The sequence below is a fragment of the Zootermopsis nevadensis genome, unplaced genomic scaffold, assembly GCF_977971745.1.
Source record: "Zootermopsis nevadensis isolate Lab colony 2312 unplaced genomic scaffold, Znev_1.0 Znev_ptg000002l, whole genome shotgun sequence".
Lineage (NCBI taxonomy): Eukaryota > Metazoa > Arthropoda > Insecta > Blattodea > Termopsidae > Zootermopsis > Zootermopsis nevadensis.
This window is the reverse complement of record NW_028259134.1, coordinates 12,273,068-12,292,934: the sequence shown is the minus strand read 5'-3', so window position 1 is coordinate 12,292,934 and position 19,867 is coordinate 12,273,068. Positions and strand designations below refer to the sequence as shown.

General features: G+C 36.6%; 1 protein-coding gene across 2 annotated transcripts in view; it reads right to left on the bottom strand.

Moving 5' to 3' along the window:
- dysf (neuronal PAS domain protein dysfusion) overlaps positions 1-19,867 on the bottom strand; it is a 379,409-nt gene that overhangs the window by 328,747 nt on the left and 30,795 nt on the right. The window contains exon 1 of one of the 2 annotated variants that reach the window (XM_087349750.1): positions 10,794-11,318. The exons of the other annotated variant lie outside the window; for it this stretch is intronic. Coding sequence (XP_087205876.1) covers positions 10,794-10,804 — 11 coding nt within the window. The 5' untranslated portion in view covers positions 10,805-11,318. Of the gene's footprint in view, positions 1-10,793; positions 11,319-19,867 lie in introns of those variants that run through there. 2 annotated transcript variants of the gene reach the window in all.

Sequence of the window (19,867 nt, the reverse complement as noted above, 5' to 3'; positions counted from 1 at the left end):
CATATAATATGAATATTATTTTATTATAATATATTATTAATTTATACAGGCTGATTATGTGAAACGGAAAGCCTGTGCAGACAAACAATTTCTGAAGAAAATTACAATTTCTGAAATGCAATATGCGTAAAACTGCATACAATATGTCCATTACTTCGAAATCATAAAAGTTCAGGTAAGAATAAATTATTTTTGTTTACTCCGTGGTTCTGCAGTTCTTCCCATATGGGGGGGGGCCCTTCTTAAGCAACTTAGACATTTGGAGGACTCCTTGGATGAGTAACAAGCCAATCGCAAAGCCTCTGCCTATACAGGCGACGCGAGAAAGCAGCGATACCTTGAGCGGGATACGAACTCGCGATCAAGGTCCACGCCTCAGACTGCATGACCACTGTGACAGCAATTTGTTAAACTGCTTTGGCTAACATATGCCTTCAATAACATAATCGTAAAATTAAATTAAGGTACAAATTACTTCACCCAGATGTAGCTGTAGAGGATTTTACAGATGTCCTATAGCCCTGCCTACAGTGTATATTCTGAAATGTTACTTCGTCATATAATAACCCTAAATCAACTACAAACTGGGTTACAAAATGATATATTTGGTCTTTGCAACTTCATTTATGTGCCTGAAAATATATCTTTATCGCCTTTTCTAGATTTATCAACCTCGTAACCAATTACAAGCACAGTAAGATGTTTACGCATTCTCATCAAAATTTCAAAGTGTGTTTTGTAAGTCCTAAATGCGAGAAGACTAAAACAGAATTAATTCAGCGAATTACGTAGAAACGTGCTTTAATGCAACATTTCGGACATTATAAAGCGAGCACACACTCGCGCGAGCTGGAGTACTCAGATACACGGGAGCCACAACTGGAGTTAACATTTTGCCATCCAAAAATTAAATACGATTATTTAACATACAACCCGCCGCTGGTTACCTTGAGCGCCAACATTCATATTAGTTGAACGTAGAAGTACTGTCTCACAAAAGTGAAAACTTAAACCTTGAATGACAATTAAAACTACATTAAGAGCAGAAAGCACGCAAAGTAACAGTGCCATTATGGTCCTCTGTAGTCGTGTAGGTATTAACTAACATTTCGGAGGAACGTATCACCTCCAACTTCCCAGTAGAAGCAATACGTTCCTCCGAAACGTTGGTAATCGCCTTTATGACCGCACTGTCAGACCCCAGAAGACCACAATCAACATTTTCCTTGCACTGAAGGCCTCAAGTCTCTGACGTACAAAGCGACACAGCCTACCCACGAACTCATTAGTTTTACAGCTGTTGACTGGGATGTAAAACATTGCATTCTGGTATAAAACTTCCCTACGAGAGAATTTTCTATTGCGGTAGAGTGGATTCGTAGCATAGGCAGAGATTTCATTTTCAACTTTCCTCCAGCCTACAGCAAATTCCGATTATAAACTAAGTTTAAAATGCCATTAGGCGATATATTTACATATTTTATCTGTATGGTTGTAATATTATTAATTTATAAATATTGTTGTCTAATGAAAGTAGTTGAGCCTAGTATCAGCTTCTGAAGAAAGACTGCTGCATGAAGTTCATTAATCCGTTAACTGCCTAATAGCTATAAATTAGAAAATTGTACACAAAACACGAATCCAAAGATATATTAATCTATACATTGGACTGCACAGAGTTTTATGATTACTACAGGGATAATATTTTTCAAAATTAATGAATAAGCTACTTGCCACTTCCGACTACAAATATTAAAACTATTTAATCTTTTTGCCGGATATCTGTGGTATGTTCCACGTTACATATTAAACGGATACAACTGCATTCGGATTAGATTTTCGAACGTTTTTCCAAAATGTTCTAACCGTTTCGTTTGGTGATCGGTTCTTTGATTATATCATTTGCTATCATCAATTCGAAATTCTGTGTATAATTCAGCACACATTTTATTTAAATGTTTAAACGAAAACATAAGAATTTTGCTTAAAATAAACAGCGAATGATAATTAGCAATTGTATGCGTAAATAAAAACAATTAGTTGATCTCATTGGCTGTGTGGTAGAGCAAGATCACCATCATAGACAGCTCTAAATCTCACTTCTTTTCTAAGGTTAGTGAGTAGCAGTTTTATAGGATCACGGTCAATATAAAAAAGAAGCCCAACCATACAACAAATATGTAAATAATTATATACAAAAGTTCTAATATGTTTATTGTGACTGTCCAGATCTTAAGCCTGGCTATTAAATTTGTGAACTCGTCAAATGGCACAGGCAAATTCATGCTTTTAAAGGTTTATTCCTTAAATCTTCCACTTCCTTGTCATGGATTTGGTGCCAACAGCCCGTTCCTCTTCGTATATATGTAAGAATTTTCTTAGGGAATCTGTTTTCTCCCATCCTCTCAACATGTTGTTTCCAATTTAATTGACAATTTTTGCGTCATTTACAATATTTGTTGTATTTATTCGGCTTGTTCGTTCCTCATTTGGTAATTTATCCCCTCTCTCCTTTCCTTAGACATGGGAATAAATTACATAAACTTTGTAAAATTATTTATATAAGATCATATTTCTTCAACAACTTTTTCAAAATATCTGCATTCATAACAAGTAGTCCTGCCAAAATAAGCATAAAAACCTACAAATCTGAGAAGACTGAGGTAATGTTACGAAGTCTGTAAACAAATATTCCCTTCATACCAAATAACAGACACTGCATACAATTTTTTCAGTCAGCATTACAACACGGCTCGTTCCTAATAATACGCTTATGAACACACAATTCACATATTCATTGTCAATTATCAGTACGAATAAAACTATAGAGAAATGCAAAACATATTCAGCAAAGCAACGCATATTACATTCATATACATATACGCAAGCTACTCTGACTATCGTTTTGACAGGACCTTTAACTAGGCCAAATGCATTCAACATTAATTACAGTCCTAACACTGCCAGTGTTTCCGAACTCCTAACAATAGAAATGCTGGGTAGTAAATATGTGAAAATAAACAATGGCCGTGCATAACCATATCAAGCTATAACATCTCAATGAGTACGATATAAAATAACCATTTTAACGAACGAAACAAATCATTTGTGTGTCTACTTATTTATGCACTGCGCGAAAGCTGTGATTTCAATGCGTGTATCGCTTCAATAAGAAATACAATTCTAAGTAGGTTAAATTGGATTTATTAAGTCTTAGACGTAAGTAATCTATTGAGCGTTTCACAACCTTAACAGATAAAGCCTGTCTGTATCGATTTCTAATTCGCAATACACACTTGGAAGTGATAGAAATCTATCCCACCTGCTAACCGGAAGACAGCTAAAACAAAAGGTTCTTATTATGCACGTAAAACAGGCAGACTGATTGGTCTCTCTGATACTGGCTGACTTCCTAGCTACTCTAAATAATCCTTAACATGTATTAGTTATTATACTGTAAGTTCAAGATCAGTATTAGACAACCTAATATAATATTTTGTACTCCTACATTGTCATGAATAAGTCGATGACTTCCTTCGATTTTAAATTAAATCTAAAAACAATCCTTTTAATTTCGGACCAGCCCGTTACAAGTCATCTATCTATTTAGCACAACAGGAAAAACGCAAAAAAAAGCCACAAGAGGGATACGAAGCCGTGATCCCAACTTCGACAAATTAGGCTTCCGATTATGTCACTAGGATTATAGGCCTGTCAAGATAAAACTTGGCATATTCAAACAGTATGCGGGATACAGGAGCAGGCTGAGGACATTTCTATGAATAGTTCATATGTGACACTATAATAAACATTAGAGACTTTTGTTACAGAAATAAATAAAAGACAGAAACGTAGGCGTAATTTGCTGAAGATAAATCATTATGAACAATTACAATTTACATAAAACTTGATGAAAGTGAAACTGAAAACACATGACAGAATCTAAGTCTGATATTTCTTCCATTTGTGGTAAAATACGTAAGAGACTGGATATAACCAGTGGAAGAATGGACCCCAGTCATCCGACTAAACGCAGCATGAAATTACAATACGAAACAGAGACACTGAGGACTCCGGTTGAGACGCGGTGAAGCCGAATCAGAGCAGATTACTTCATCCGTAACCCGTGTTACTTGAATTCTTGAAGAAACCGGTTCGAATCCTGGTCATTTTGATGTACGTCTGGTTTAAATAAATTCTTATTTGCAAATCATAAGGTGAATGTAGAACTTCGTCTTTAGGGGATGACCTGTGTAAAACTTTGAAAATTAGCCAGCTTTTCGGCATACATTTCAGAACAGCTCTTTTGCTGCACCAATTAGCACCATCAAATCCAACTCGCCATCTGCTGCCTGCCCTAGATGATGCTTCCAGAAAAGCCAAACCACTACATATTTTCCTTGAAGATAGCTGTTGCAATTTCTGTCGAAACGTTGGATAATTTTTAACATTCGACGCGGCTTATCCTTGAAAGCAGAATTTGTACACTGAACTACAGCCGCAAAAACCTCTGGGCAAGAAATTATAAGATCATCCGAGAAAAAGCCCCGGTCCACCAAGCACAAACATCGTCTCGCGTCATACACGTATTACAGATGATAGTTTCGTTAGATAAACGAACCTGTACCCGTAATAGATGCTCGACGGCCTCCGTCCGTTCCCGAAAGACAAGATGATGATGATTGCAAAATCTGCATCAAGCCACACATCTGTTATCTACAGAATCTGCAGTAACTGTTCCAACTGCCACTGTTAACACCGGTTTTTCTACGCCCAGCGTCTCTGTCGTTTCATTTATTTGGGTGGAAACTGTTTTACTCGTTCTGCACTGTGGCGCAGCCAGTAATTAAAGGGAGGGCTATATTGCCCTCAGCTTTCGTGGTTTCGCTCTGGCACTCCAGTAGAACAAGATCAAGAATGGCTGTGTTGCAGACATACTATACAAACTGCGGAGCTGCTGCCGTTTCCAGAAACCTGTCTTGTAGACCCTTGACACTCGCCAACATAGTTCAATCTAAAAGGGCAACTCATTCCAAGTTCTTTTAGTGGTAACAGTTTCGATATTGTGGGAAATGCCCTCGAAGCAAGGGGTGAAAGACCTTCTTCCGTCATCGACTAAATCTGATATTATATCATGCATGTATTTTAATTTGACGACGTTGAAACTAAAATTAGAATTCATAATATACAGAAAAATACAATTACCAATTAAGTTAATGTATATATCAATTACGTTTACTTATTTGTTCCATTTCATTAAATCCATTTATGTACACACATTTTATTGCCCACAGTTTTTAATGTAAGTTATTCATGCACTAATAAAACTTATTTCAGGAGAAAGGAATTAGCCCCAAGACATAGAGGGTCACTGCTAATTATTACAGTTATCCATAAATAATTACAAAGACTGTTAAGATTTTTGACTTAATGTTACGCTTATATTACTATAACCATTGCCATGGTAAACATTTCAAGGAATTATCGGCCTTACAGTTTTTATTATTGACAATAAAATCACAATTGGTGTATAGGATTTGAGGTTCTCACGGAGGTGAGTGCGAAGATGGCTGTCTTCTGTGTCGTAGCGCCGTGTAGTCTGATGGAAGTTTACCAAAGTTTCGGAGGTCCTTGCTGTATCTACCAGACTACACAGCCCTACAACCCAGAAGACAGCCATCTTCACAACCGCCACGACTCAGTTTCTTTTCCAGTTGATCTCGATGGTTACTATTGTCACCCGTGGAAGTTTATTAGTTTCTTTAGGAAATGTAAAAATGTAAACCTAGGGGCATGCGACCAGTTCCTAGTTTAAAGTTATTTTTCAATTAAAGGGCAGTTGCCCGCGGGTTCCGCTACTTTTCAGAGTAAGTCGTCGCGGACAGCTGAAAAAATGATCATCAATCTTGCGGTTTGGGCCGGGGGTGGGGGTGGGGGCAGGGAGGGTGCTAACAACTTCTTGCCGTAAAAAACTAACATGTTACAAAATGTTCTACAGCGCCTCCGCGTGGGGTTTTATGAACACAATAATGAACCTTCGGGCTCCATAAATGTGGACCATTACTTGACCAGCGAAACGAACATCATCTTCTTACTAAGGATCCTGTTCCATGGAGTAATTTAGTCATTAATATAGATTGAATTAAATTAGATGGTGTCTGCAGTTATGACAGAAGAATCAAAATGTTTGTGTTGCATACACTGCTTCGCAATATTATGGTTTTACAGCACATGTAATTTCTGTTATAACGTATTAACTTAGAAGTCATTTTTAACAAAATTCTGAGATTATTTTTCACGCCATAAGAATATTTTTAAACTCATTTCAGACGCCAAAGTACAGTCATGCGTTCACAGTCTTCATTAATTTTATTTGTTTGCAGTAATTAACGTACTAGTTGTTAGCAGGATGAATTCAGTTGCTCGCTTTATGTTCTTTCGTGCCTAAAAATGTATTTCCTGTAAAAAACACCAAAAATAGATACACATTATATGTGACCATGACTTACATTTAAATTTTGTTCCACTATAACAAGTTGAATTCTGCTATATCTCTGAAAATTAAGCCCGAAACACCTTGGACCACGTGCTCCTGATAGAAATTACATGTTCACGGAAGCAGAGACAAAAGAGAAACTTGTGGGGGGTTTTCTTTTTTTAATACAATGCGTTGGGTATCTCGTTCTACTTGTCTAAAAGACTAACTCCCTCCAAACCTGCAACCTACAGTCAACCCGTTTAAGTGGATTTACTCATGTTCGGAAAGCCATTCGCCGGCCTCGTAAGATGCACTGTGTGTCTGCCGGCCGGTCTGTTCCGGCTCCCCAAGGTCGCAATCTGACAAGACACTTTGCGGGGGCAGGCTGCAGCAGCAGACACGGAACTAAGTTCCACACATGCATGCACATAATTAGCCTAAGCACCGCCAATCATCAAGTCATGAAGAGTGCGTATACCTTAAAGTATTTATATGAAGAAAATCGAGCAGACTTCAAGACAGGGTCGTAAATGTTAACTCTTATCTAATTACCTTAACAAAGAAATAATTATCCTTTAAAATTTGAATATTTCGTGGGGTTAATTTTATTTAAGCGTGCCTTGCAGTTATCACAATTATAATCACTGTAAAATACAAAATTCAAAATTCGTAACTGCCGTGATGTATATTCTTTATCATCTTGTTGCATTACTTGATTTCCACGTTAAATTGCATGGTACTTCCTGTGTTGGAATAATTTACAGTTCTTGGTTCATATCAACTACTTAAGATACGTTAATCACACATAAATACAGTGTTCCACGGCTTAAAAGATGTTAAATATGTTCTACCTATGTAAATTTCTCTAAGCATAGCAGAAGGTCACGTATTTAATTACGAATAATGTAAGTCTAAAACTGTTCTTGTCAACAGATAGCTTCAGCCATTTGATATCCACCACAGTCATTTCGACAATCATAAATGTTTTTGTAAGTTAAAATTTCAACAGTCTCAGACGTTAATGCAAACAAGAATTTACATCTCAAGTAACATTACCAGTACATCGTCTTCACCGCGGTCTGTAATTTTCGCGCACATATTTCGGCATTAAAGTTAACAATATGTAACTTTTACTAGGTTGGCCAGAAAAGAAAAATCCTTTCAAAATATATCGGTTTCATATAAGATTAGCTGCTCTTGATAAAAAGAAACGTCTTAATTCCTTTTAAATTCTCACCAAAGATTGTCTCTTAAATTCAAACGTAAACTAACCTTTTTGTCTTCATGACTGATCAAGCGATAAAGTCAGAAAAAATTTAAAATGATGTCATTGTTTGAGGCTAATTCGTGATCTTCGAAAACTTGGAACCCAAGTTCATTAAATATAAAATCCCGTAAATAAATATAATTTATACAATTTTTCTTCAAGGTCCCTAGCAGTACCGTACAACTAACTTCCCATTCGTTGGAAGTGAGAAACACGTGATAACTCCGGATAATAATTTTTCAATAAAATTAAGATCTATAATATCCAGGTCCATAAAACTAGGCCTAGTTATACTGTCACAGGTTTACTTGACACAATACATTGTAATGCAACTACTGGAAAGTGAGAAAATTAACTAGAAATGTAGTTACTCTATCACGTAGCTTCACTGGAGTACAAGCTATCTCAAGTCTAAACGGCATTCGCTGGTAAAATTACATTTTCTTTTCCATAAAAAGCTTGGGTTCATAAAGATATTAGGGCAAGGTAAGTGAAACCCTTTCAGTGGCAATTTTCCATGTTCTCATAGAAATATTCTCCTTCGGATCAAAAGAGTCTTATCCGGTAAAATATTTCAGACGTGGCTGTTAGACAGAACTTTGGTGTCTTCTTTTGACGTTACAATTAGCACAGTAGTTTACGGACAATCCACCTAATAAGTAAAGCTCAAAATTGCTTATTTTTAATCCAGTACTACAGTGACATAGTGCACACTGATTTGGAGCCATACCCACTCATAGCAGATATCATCGATTAATCTTCAGAAACCGATACGCATCACAGAAAAACCCAGAGAAAAAAATCTATTAATCACACTGTAGTATAAGTAAGTAATAGTTTTATCGTGAATGTTTTAATTAACTAAATTTCTTTTCCATATTGACTACATTTTAATAAGAATTAGTAAGTGAAATAAAGTATACATTTATGAACCACTAGAATTATCTTTATTTCCGCTTTCATGAAGTACCTTTACATATTTTGGCGTGTTTTCTCCTAGCCAGTTGAAATGTGTAATATTACATTATCAGAACAATTTAATTCAATTTATTTGCCTTTCTGAAGGAATGTGAACAATCTATCAAAGTAAGTGACTGATAAACCATAATTCCTGAAGACAAAGAAGAAAGACTCGAACCCATACTAGCTGGATCCATGATGTTCATTACCGAGGTCACCATCTTCAGCGGGGAACGTGAAGGTCAGTGCGAATAAAGATAGCTTCATCACTGACGTAACACGAACATTTAGAGAGATGCGAGAATTATAAACATCCGCGGTGCTACTTCAAGATTTTGTCTCACGACTGTAGTATCTAACGGAGTTTCTGCACACTTATTCATCCAGAGGCTGAACGTTTATGTGTTTTCCGTCTATTTATGTATTTACTTATTTGTTTACGGTTTATTTAACGACATGCCACTAATTCATACTAAACAGCGTCGAATAATTGCATGGTTATGGAATAATGAATTGCAAGGAATATGGAAGAAAGGGATAGTGGCCTTATTTAAGGTATTATTCCGGCATTGTTTGGAATGACTGACGAAAACCAGGTTCCATTTCTATAGTTATGCGCTCACAGTTCGTGAATTACTTTCCTCGCATTTGCATTTGAAATTTCCTCAATATTATTTCTGAAAAAATTAATTCACTAACCCCAAAACATGTGCTGGACATTGCCCAGTATTTAAATTCTTTTCAATGAACACAACAATTAGTAAGGTAAATATCTCTCTTCAAGAAACATTATACATTAACATAAATACACCGAAATCAGTTGGATTTGCAGAAACGGGCAATGAAAACCATTTATTTGAAGACATATTTTAAGTTACATGTCTAATTAACATGGATCACACGATGTCCTATATCCAGTAAAAAATCTTATTTGAAAATTAGTATTTTATTGCATCAAAAATATTTCTACGACAAAGTAAAAAATGCATTGACGGCATTATTGTGCCAGCTATGAAAACGTAATTCTAGAATCCCAAACAAAGAAAATTTCTTCCAGTGAAAACCATATTATCTCATCGCTTTGAGGAAATAAAGGGTAAATTTTACTAGCCTCCAGGAGCCCGTGAGCCGGTGTAGCTCAGTCAGCAGCTAAGGTCTGGAAGACCGAGGTTTAGTTTCCAGAAGGAGCATATTTTTCTCACCACGCCGTCCCGACTTGCTCTGGAGCTCAACCAGCAGCCTGTTCAATGAGTAGCAGGGACTCTTTCATGGAGGTAAATTAGCCGGCACGTAAAACAAACCGCTCATCTGAACCTAGGTTAAGAATACGTAGAGGTATACCTCCACTCCTTCATACGCTTTCATGGCGTAGTGCTTAATTAATCACCACGAACTTTACCATTAATATTACTGCATATTAAATCTTGCAAACTGTACCGTGGACACGGCAGAAAGAATAACATTTTGACCTAGAAGTTGGATAATTTTAGAAATAGACGCAGCCAGCACATTAGTCCCAAGCAGGATAATACTTGTGATGAATTGCTTGACAGAGTAATGTTTCAGTGTCATGATGCGAGCGACAAGGCCGCAGTGGCCACTGTAGTGTCCGAAAGGTGGCGTTCTGTTGCTGCGGCAGTGTAGGCGGAAACCCTAGCGCATGGATAAGACACGAACCTGAACAAGCCCTCGCTCCAAATAACTCTCGTGTTTATTTGGTAGATACAATTAATCGCAATATCTTCTAGTCGTTCAGTTTCACAATTTAATTTGCTTTTCTTATCTCACATTTTGGAATAATCGAAACATATTTTATTTGTTCTCTGTGATACAGTTTACCTGCTTATATCCACGGTAACTCAAATGCGACCATACTTAGACCAAACAAAAAATGACTACGAAATGACAAACCATTCGTTGTGACGTCACTTATTAAAGGATAACACCCAATATGTTATTAAATTCCAGCAAAATAAACTGTGACCAACAGAACTTCATACAATGTCTTCTTCCAAAGTGTGAACGAGTCATTATTGTTGTAAAAGAAAGAATATAATTAAATAAATTATAATTAAATATCTATCTTACCGTGTGAACATGTTGTAGGGGATGGTACGGAGTTGTGTGGGGGAGGGGCGTTATAATCCTTGTTCTCCAAATAAGTCACACGAGAAGGTAAAATATCCTCCCACACGCAAACAAATAGCACAAGGAACACCACACAATCTCACTCCTGTCATTAAAATGCCACTTACTCTTTCTTAAACTATATCATTTTTAATGTGATAAAACGAAAGGATAGGTCACATACAGCTCACGTTTATTTTACTTATTCACCGTTTCAACAGCCTAATTGTTTTCATCCACACTTTGGAACACGTTTTTAATAATTCCTCCTCCTTCTCCTCCTGTGTTTATTTTAGTTGACAGCCAGAAAACAGGTAACACTTGAAGGGAATTTAAAGCAAGATGTGACACTGGGAGCTCCCGATGACACCAGGGAGTGGTAGAAACTACTCCCTCCACCACCTCCACACATGTGAAGACGTAATAGCGAAGCTGACACCCTCAAGTTGTAGTAACCGGACCTTCGACTGCGTTCACCCGGCACTGAACAACTACTAGAACAACAGTGCCTTCTTTTTGGCGCCCTCCCCGCGTCTTAACCACTCACTTCTCAAACTCGCTTCCCATTGGTCAACCGTCAGCCTCGGTGTACTCAGGTAGATCGCTCATTGGAAGGAAATCTTTTACGGTAAAAGGAATTACAAGACAATCATAAAAATAATAAAATCTTACTGCAAAAAAAGTTGTAAAACCTAACTTTTGATGCTCATGGTTGAACGTTCACGGGCTGCATAATGCGATAAGTGTAATTTCACTTAATACTGTTTGTGTTATGCTGGAGGTATGTAGTCTTTACTTGCGAAGCACTGGTACATGCCGCGGAAGCATGCTGTTTGGACGTGGAGAGCCATCTTTTGAGAGCGTATGAAGACATCTCAACAGTTTCCTAATCGCTATGAAACCACGAAAAGACTGCACGACTTGAATTCAGGCTACGCACCATTCCACTCTCCAGGGTTTGGGGAAAACAGATGCAATAAATTATGTAAGTATCTTCAATGCAAGACGTTGATAATGAAGTTTAAGTGGTAGTTAAATTCTGTTATTGGACGGATTAACATTATGGGAGGTCCGTTTTGAGTCACTGCGATTAGTAAGCAAGTCAAATACTATCAGTCTCTTCCAAAATAATTCTGCTGTTTTAAACCTTGTTTATTCTAGCTATTCAATTACAGATTTAGAAGTCCGACTCTGTAATAAAATGGCGGTATTAAAGTTGGATACAGAAAATCAAAATGTTTTAAAATTAATTACGAAGACAATGTTCAATAACCTTGTAACAATTTACCTCGCAATATTAATTGTTTTAAAACCAGCCAAATTTCACTTACAAAAGAAGAATTAAATGTACATACCACCAAAAGTTGAGTTCGAGTGGTTAGAATAACTTCTTCATATTCTGGAGGTTTTGACTTCGAATCTTGGTCTCAATACCCGATGTTCTGAATACGGTGTTTTATGACTTTTCTCAATACGTGAAGGTAAGTGCTGTAGTAGTCCCAAAAAAATCAATAAACTGCAAACATCACCTCCGATAATAATTGGTAATTCCTCGAAAAATGACTTCAATGCGTCTGGTTCAGTTACCAAGAAGGTATGCATATTTTAATCCAATTGCACTACTTGTAGCAGAGCTACGGCTTTGAAAGTAATTAAATATTTGTATTAATAATTTGGAGGCATATTTGCTAGTGAACGGTAAGCTATCTTTTGTGTCCTTCAAAAAACAACGGAACTACTTGAGCATTGTGTCAAATTATGTTTCTGGCATTTAAAAAACATGTAGTTAATCTTTCACAATGTTTCCAAACACTCACATCATTATTGTGTTTTCATGATTACAATTTGCATTATACATACGTGAAGTGTTAATATCTGATTAAAAATACAAACTATGGAGCTCCTCTTCTGTCTTCCGTCACTTTGGCCCTTATAGAACATATTTTCTCCAAATCACCCTGTCCTCAAGCACCCTTAATGTGAGATACCAGATTTCACACCAATACGAAACAGATAAAATCACAGCTTTGCATATTTGTTAACGTCAATTACCAAATATGTGAACTCTTGCTACATTTTCGTAACGAAATTATTCCGTAAGTCGGTGATGAAACATGAATGTGCTTTTCATCTCCGCATTTACTTCTATATCAGCTTTCTTACTAACATCTAATCGGGATTCAGTGCTTTTCTTTGTGATATTTAATGCTCTCTCTCAACAAATTAAAACCATCAGCACAGACTAAAAGCTGATGTGTCCCTATTTATTTTCTCGGACGTACCTGATGGAGTATTCAAAGCAAAGTTGAAAAATAATTGTGCTAAAGCATCCCTTATTTCAGACCATTATCAATAGGGAGTGTATCAGACAAATACTTATCTATATGAACTTCGCTGCAGATTTTATTTGAAAACATTTCAATTAACCTAACTTCTTCATTGATATACCGAGTTCACGAATTCAGTGAGACTGATTAAAGTACTTTCCTCCTAACGAAATCATAGGTTTTCTTAAAATATATAAATATCTTTTCTAACCCTGCACTCCATATCTCATCCAGTATCTGATTAATATTTGATCGATTATGTCGGAATTCACTGATGATACAAGTAATCTGTAAAAGTTCTAGTAACTGAAACATATTGAAGGTAAGCCTTGTACTTTATTAGAACGAACAAACGAGGCATATCTCGTATTCTATTCAGGTCTTAACTCCGTAACCCTCCACGACGAAACTTGTATTAATAGTTCACGCTTTCATATTACAGAGACAGGACTTGAGGGGAAATCTTCAGAAAGGAACGACTGTGACTTCACCTATAACGGATACAAATGTCAAGGCGATCGGCGGAAATAATTAGGCGTGTTCTGGGCGAGCCTCCCTTAGAACTATTAGCCTTTAGCAAATGTTGGGCTAGTCCTGTTTTATTTTGTTTCGAAAATATATTCTAAAATAAGCCTGATCTTCAAGGCAAGTATCCAAAATTCCTTCATCGTGTTGTACGTTATCAACATTTACAGTCATCTACATAGCTTTTACATCATTCTTCGTGATAAGTCTAAAGAGTTCTGTCGATGGTGTGCTGAAACAAGCTTGGCCGTCACTTTGGGAATTGTCCATCGTCTTGTTTATTTTTTAAAAATCACACAACGTTTCGGAAACTGGATTTGCCTCCGTCATCAGATGAAGGTCAGAGAGAGGGATGCACATTGTGGCGGGTCACTTAGACAGAACTAGACCCTATCACTGAGCCACTGGTCCAGTGACCTTACTACATTTCCTTGTGATATTTTCACAGTTTGTTCAGGCTACAAACTGAAGAATATTTATTGCAGAAAGAGGTAAAGTTGTCCGTGTGCTTAAGCACCACGGTATGACGGTCTACAGGCCGTGTGGTAGCAACGCTTAACCTATATTTAATCCGGGCAGCAAATGACGTCAGACCCGCACTCCGGATGCCTTAACCCCGAAGAAACAGCCTCCGATACTAATTGTATATGAAGATGAGTAGGTTTCAATGTCGGTATAGAAGTGACAGCAAGGAGAAAATAGTGTTCTAACCGGTAACATATTTCCGATCATGAATCCTTTACCAACTCACTTTACTTTCCGATCTACCCTGGGTCTGACTTATTGGAGCAAAATAGTATTTTGTCGAAGTCTGAAGGTTTCTGACAATGACGCGTTATAATGTGTTAAACTGTTCTTTTAGACCTTGTCCATTGTCTATATTATACAATTATGAAATTACGTTTTGAAAGCTCGATACTGCTTTCGTCATCAGGTAAAAATGCGAAGAGGATATAAAACGTCTTCACAGTTACCCAGTACAGTAGCCTACAGTCTAATGAAAGTTACCATCATGGTCCTAGATGATAGATAAGAATGGAGGAATCAAACTAGGTAAATTTTGTTATTTATGACAGCGTTCATCCTGACGGCCTGAAAAAATCATGAAAACAATTCAAGAAGAATACCCGGTTACGATAATGATTCTAGGACCTTCGGGACTTACGCCTCACGTCTCTATTTACTTCTCGGAAAATTATTGTCCACACGGAACGAAGACTGGGTTCCTGTACAGTTAATAGTGGCTCATTCCCACTTACAAATGTTACAACTCAAATTCAAACTAAACCAGTCCAAAATGATTGCGTAGAATTTAGTGATTTTGTGACCAAACATGCGGGGAAATTAATCACACATAGATCCCCAAAGAAAGGCATCTCAATAATTTATAACTTAATACACAAAATTTGCTTGGTAAAATCGGTATTTATTAGATCTAAAAGAGCATATGTATGTAAGTCAAGATCAGATTAAATTATGACAATCAAAGTCAATAGCTCGATATGATACACAAACAATTCTATACCCAACTTTAAGGAGAAGAGTTCTTGGGAACTTAACAGTAACTTATCTAGTCACGAAATTCTCCGCCTCTTATGGAACCAAGAGGTTCAAAACAGTATACCACAAGACCCGACAGTGAACAGGAGAACAATCGACTTATTTCTTGAATATCAATTTTAGTACTGTCTTCCAATTTATCCCTATGTCATTTAAGTTCTCTAATCTCTACAGACTTTTCGGCTAAAGTTCTATATGAATTTCCGATACTGATTAGATAATGTATTAAACATTTAACACCTCTTTCTTTTCGGATTAAGACGAGGCAGAATATTAAGCGTTGCTAGCTGAGCTGATTGAAAAGTAAACAATCTAGAACTAATTTAAGCTCTTAAAGCGATCAGTACTAAAAGAGGTTGGAAATATCTTGCAGAGTGTGAAGATGTTTCTCTCTGAATAAGTTCTATTACACTAACACCATTAGTAGCATTACTATGTACTGTACGCAGAAGGAATCGCTAATTCAAGGCAGTGCATCGTATTGTAGGTATAGGTTGCTGCCATACACACACAGAAGCAACTTACTTGTGACTATTGCTTCGTAAGGCTTAATACTCAGGAAATTAGTAGGCCAATGTGAACTCCGTCACCGCTGCCATTCTGATATTTCGAGAGTTTAGCAATCAGCCTGCGGAAAACGATCAGGCTAAACGTAAACAGCCTTCAGACAAAATTCTGAAAGTCCGTAACACCGTACGGAACGGAAGATGGTATCTTTTAACTAGGATACTAAATTTTATAAACGGTAAATTATTCACTTAGTCCAAGCCTGATCTCATCGTGGAAAAGCGGAATCTCATGGTGAATTTTTCTTACTTCTTGTTTTCTTTCACTGTTTCTCCCCCTTCTTTTCTCGACTTCTTACTTACTTTCGCTCTTTCCTTCTTTCTTCCGCACCTGCTTTCTCCTCCTTTATTTCAATCTGAGACCACTGCACAATAACACAGACTAATATCCAAGTCATGAAAAGGACTCGAGACTGCGATTTCAGTGTGTGCAGGCTTAAACCACGTACGCATTAACGTCGTGACCATCGAGATCTGCTCTAGCAGTCCCATTGTTCATACAACAGTTACCATCCCGTTTTATGTAATTTTCTCTGCTCTCCATAATATTTCCAATCAGTTATTTCTTAACAGAATCCGTTCACTTAAAGTGCTCGGTGGCGCACTGCACTGGCTGCCCATTTATAGAATACTTTTTCTCTTCGCCACAGACCATTTTCTGAAGTCAGTTCAGTCGTGGATATGACTTCAAGACTTCTGGTACTCCATGTAACTCGTAAGATATTTTTCAAGAAGAATGTGAGAACTTAGCATAAGCGGCGGAGAATGAGAAAGAGAGATATACATCAGTAAAATGAATCAGTCATTTATTAAGATGACTTGTTTGCACGAGAGACTCCGTTCCACACCGGATTTCTGCGGTCCAACGTTCTTATGTAACCATCTTTAGTGACTAAGCGCTTACAACAACATATTTATTCTTATAATTATAACTCTCCTCACAATTTCCCTGTTTCCAGTCATATATTAGTGGTATAATTATGCTATTTATATCTAACTTTATTAAAGTGTTTTCCTATATTTTTTTAATTTTAAAAAATTAGTATAATTTATTATTATCTTGTAAGCCACTTGAATTAACGAGAAGACATTTTCTATTAAAAAACTGTTACAACCACTTACTCTTTTCCGAACATTTTAATAATATATATAAAGCGCCTTCTTTACCTCTGTTTGTGCTCTCACTTTCATCAAGTAATATACGATAGACAAAGTGCAAAAATACACTAAAAGAAAATGACTGTCAGTTTTGTAATATTAATTGTAATTTGCTTACATCAACCCATAGATCCGGGACAAACCAGTAATCCTTCATTTGTTGATCTTATTTTCGATGGTATTTCGCAAGATGAAAGTTATGTAATATAAAATGGAGTTGACAAGGAAATCTGTTGCACATCACTAACGCAAGTACAAGAAGTTCTGTACTCAGCAGGTAGGATACTCTGAATTCGATCTATGCTTATTAAATCGCTTTCTCCTTTTTAAAGAAGAAAACATTATCTTATGCAAATTTAATACCCACACTCTGTACGTTCACTACGCACGATTTCTCGGGCTCGATTTAAATTTAAATCTTCTGTATTGTAAAAGATTGAATTATTACTTCGCTCTCGAATTGTTGTTTCTTGTATTGTGTGGTGCGTTGCATGTAGCAAAGCAAGGACACGAAAGTCGGTATTTCTTACAATAAAATTTTCTTCTTTTCGTCTGAAAGAAAATCCTCAATTTACTAAGTTCTGATCAGCGATCATCTGAACTGTATTACTTTTATTCTTAATGTTATTTCTTTATCTATTACGTCATCTGTAGATGTTATTGCATTATTTTACATCCTGAACTGTTGTTTATTGCTTGACTATAATTGGTCTTGTTCAGCTGTTGTCAAACACATGAATAAATTAACTGAATTATAATAATAACAGCTATTGTTATCACCATCGTCGTCGTCATCATCACCTTCATCGTTAGCTAAAATATGTCACTGTCTGCTGGAACATCGACCGACTCCAATAAAATAAAAAAATATCTAGAGAAAACTTACCAACGTGTGTTGCTATCGTTTATTCAGTTTGATATTTTAGGTAATTATAATTTAACTTCGAATTGTTCAAATTTTATAACATTTCTTTTCCACACGATGATAACTCCATGCTTTATTTCTCATTAATGTTTTCAAGGGCAAAATAGATCGCCATTCAATCATGAACACTGTTGGTGCTCCTGTGCCTACAAGGCAAATAATAAAATTATCTTCTTTTAGCTTCAGCAGTGCACGAAGAAGGACTCCTTCAGGTAAGTGCGTCAGTGCTGCAAATAACATGAAGATTTTGGGATATTTTTCTCTGAAACATTGTCTGGTATGAGGACACTTTCTCGATATATGGAAATGTTAGATTAATTAAACGTATTGTTTTATTTTCACTTGTTTGTTATTTTTTTCTGTTCTTTGCATTTACTTTATCTTCCAGTGCTTGAAATAACTGGATCGTGTAGCTGTTTATTTATCACATTAAAATCAAGAATTGAACTAAATTACGTAATTAATACTTTTTATTAATGTATCAAGAGAAAGATTAAATGCCAATCCATTATGAACGCTGTTGGTAATCAAGGTAAGTGGGTAAATTAGATGATTCTTCATCTTCAGAGTAACTTTCAGCCAAAAGTTCTATTGCTGTAAGTAGCAGGTACGTATTTGTAGAAATATATTCCGACTTCCTTACCCACAAACATGTGCGATCTAAATAAAAACTGAAATGACTCAACAATTTCTGTTTGTATTAACTCCCCAATATCATATGAAATTTTATAAAAATCCGTTCTGCCGTCCTCGAGTGTTTAAAGAGAAACGGGCAGATCGCCTTCCGAAGTCTTACTAAACAGCCTAACATACTGATGTCCCCGATGACATTTCTCATACTGGAGAGGGTTGTCTTAAGTTTAGTTTTGTTGCGTTTTTATTTGTTAGTGCTTGCCTGTTATAGGCTCTCTGTTGCAGGCAATAACTCTTTTTTCAGGAAATTATTTGAGTGAATTAAATAAAAAACAAATAAGTGGAGCAGTTCCAATTCTGACTTATTATCGGTGCAAAACTCTGAAAAGTATGGAAACCGCTACAACACATAAGTACAGAAACAGGTGCAGAGAGACTTGTGAAGGAAATGTCTCCGCTACAAATCAGCAAAGCGATAAAATTTTCTATTGAGGTTTGAAGCCGTTTAGCATGATAAGAAATTGAACTCCGTCACCAAAGTATGCAATAAGTGCCTGTTTACTACGTTCCCACATAGACATGACAACGCGTTAAGAAACCTGCTATCTCTCAACGGTGTTGAAGTCGTGTTCAGTGGCATTTAAACTTCCTAGCAACCACTCCGCAGCTAGTGACAAGTGCCCGTTCTTAATGCCTTTCAAAATAATTCCGGGTAAAAGCAGGCCCCATTTACTAACTCCATAGGAGAGGTGGCGATTTCAACGTTAGCAACGCTGATACAGACGCAGAATTTATATACAGAGTCAAATGAGCGGGGGCAGATGAGAGTAGGCTAAAATGGTTTCGAAGTCAGAGGCCCACCAAGGCATAATGACACTTTTGGCTCCTGAAAATGGGGAAAGCTCTAAAATCATTAGTCATAATAACCAGTAAAGCAGCCGAAATTCGACGCAGGTATCTCCCAAATAAAAGTCTTGGTTGTTGTCACTACACCAATTTGTTCCATGGTATCTGTGGATGTGTAATATGTGTACAACATTTCTTTAAAACAGTCAACTTTAGTCTGAATGTCTTACTGAAAGCTTCTGTTGAAAAACTAAAACAAAATTGAAATAGGTGCAGTTGAAATGCCTTCACCTATCATACCAAATACACAAAGCGGACATCATAACGTAAATTATAAATACCTGCCAAATTGGACGTTTCGTCGCAGAAAAACGACGAAAGTATATTTTTAGTTCGTTACTGGTAAATTACCGCTGTCATTTTAGTCCGTGCATGAACGCCATTTATTTCGTAACAAAAACGTTCGTATCAGTAAATATATTTTAGGAATGTAAT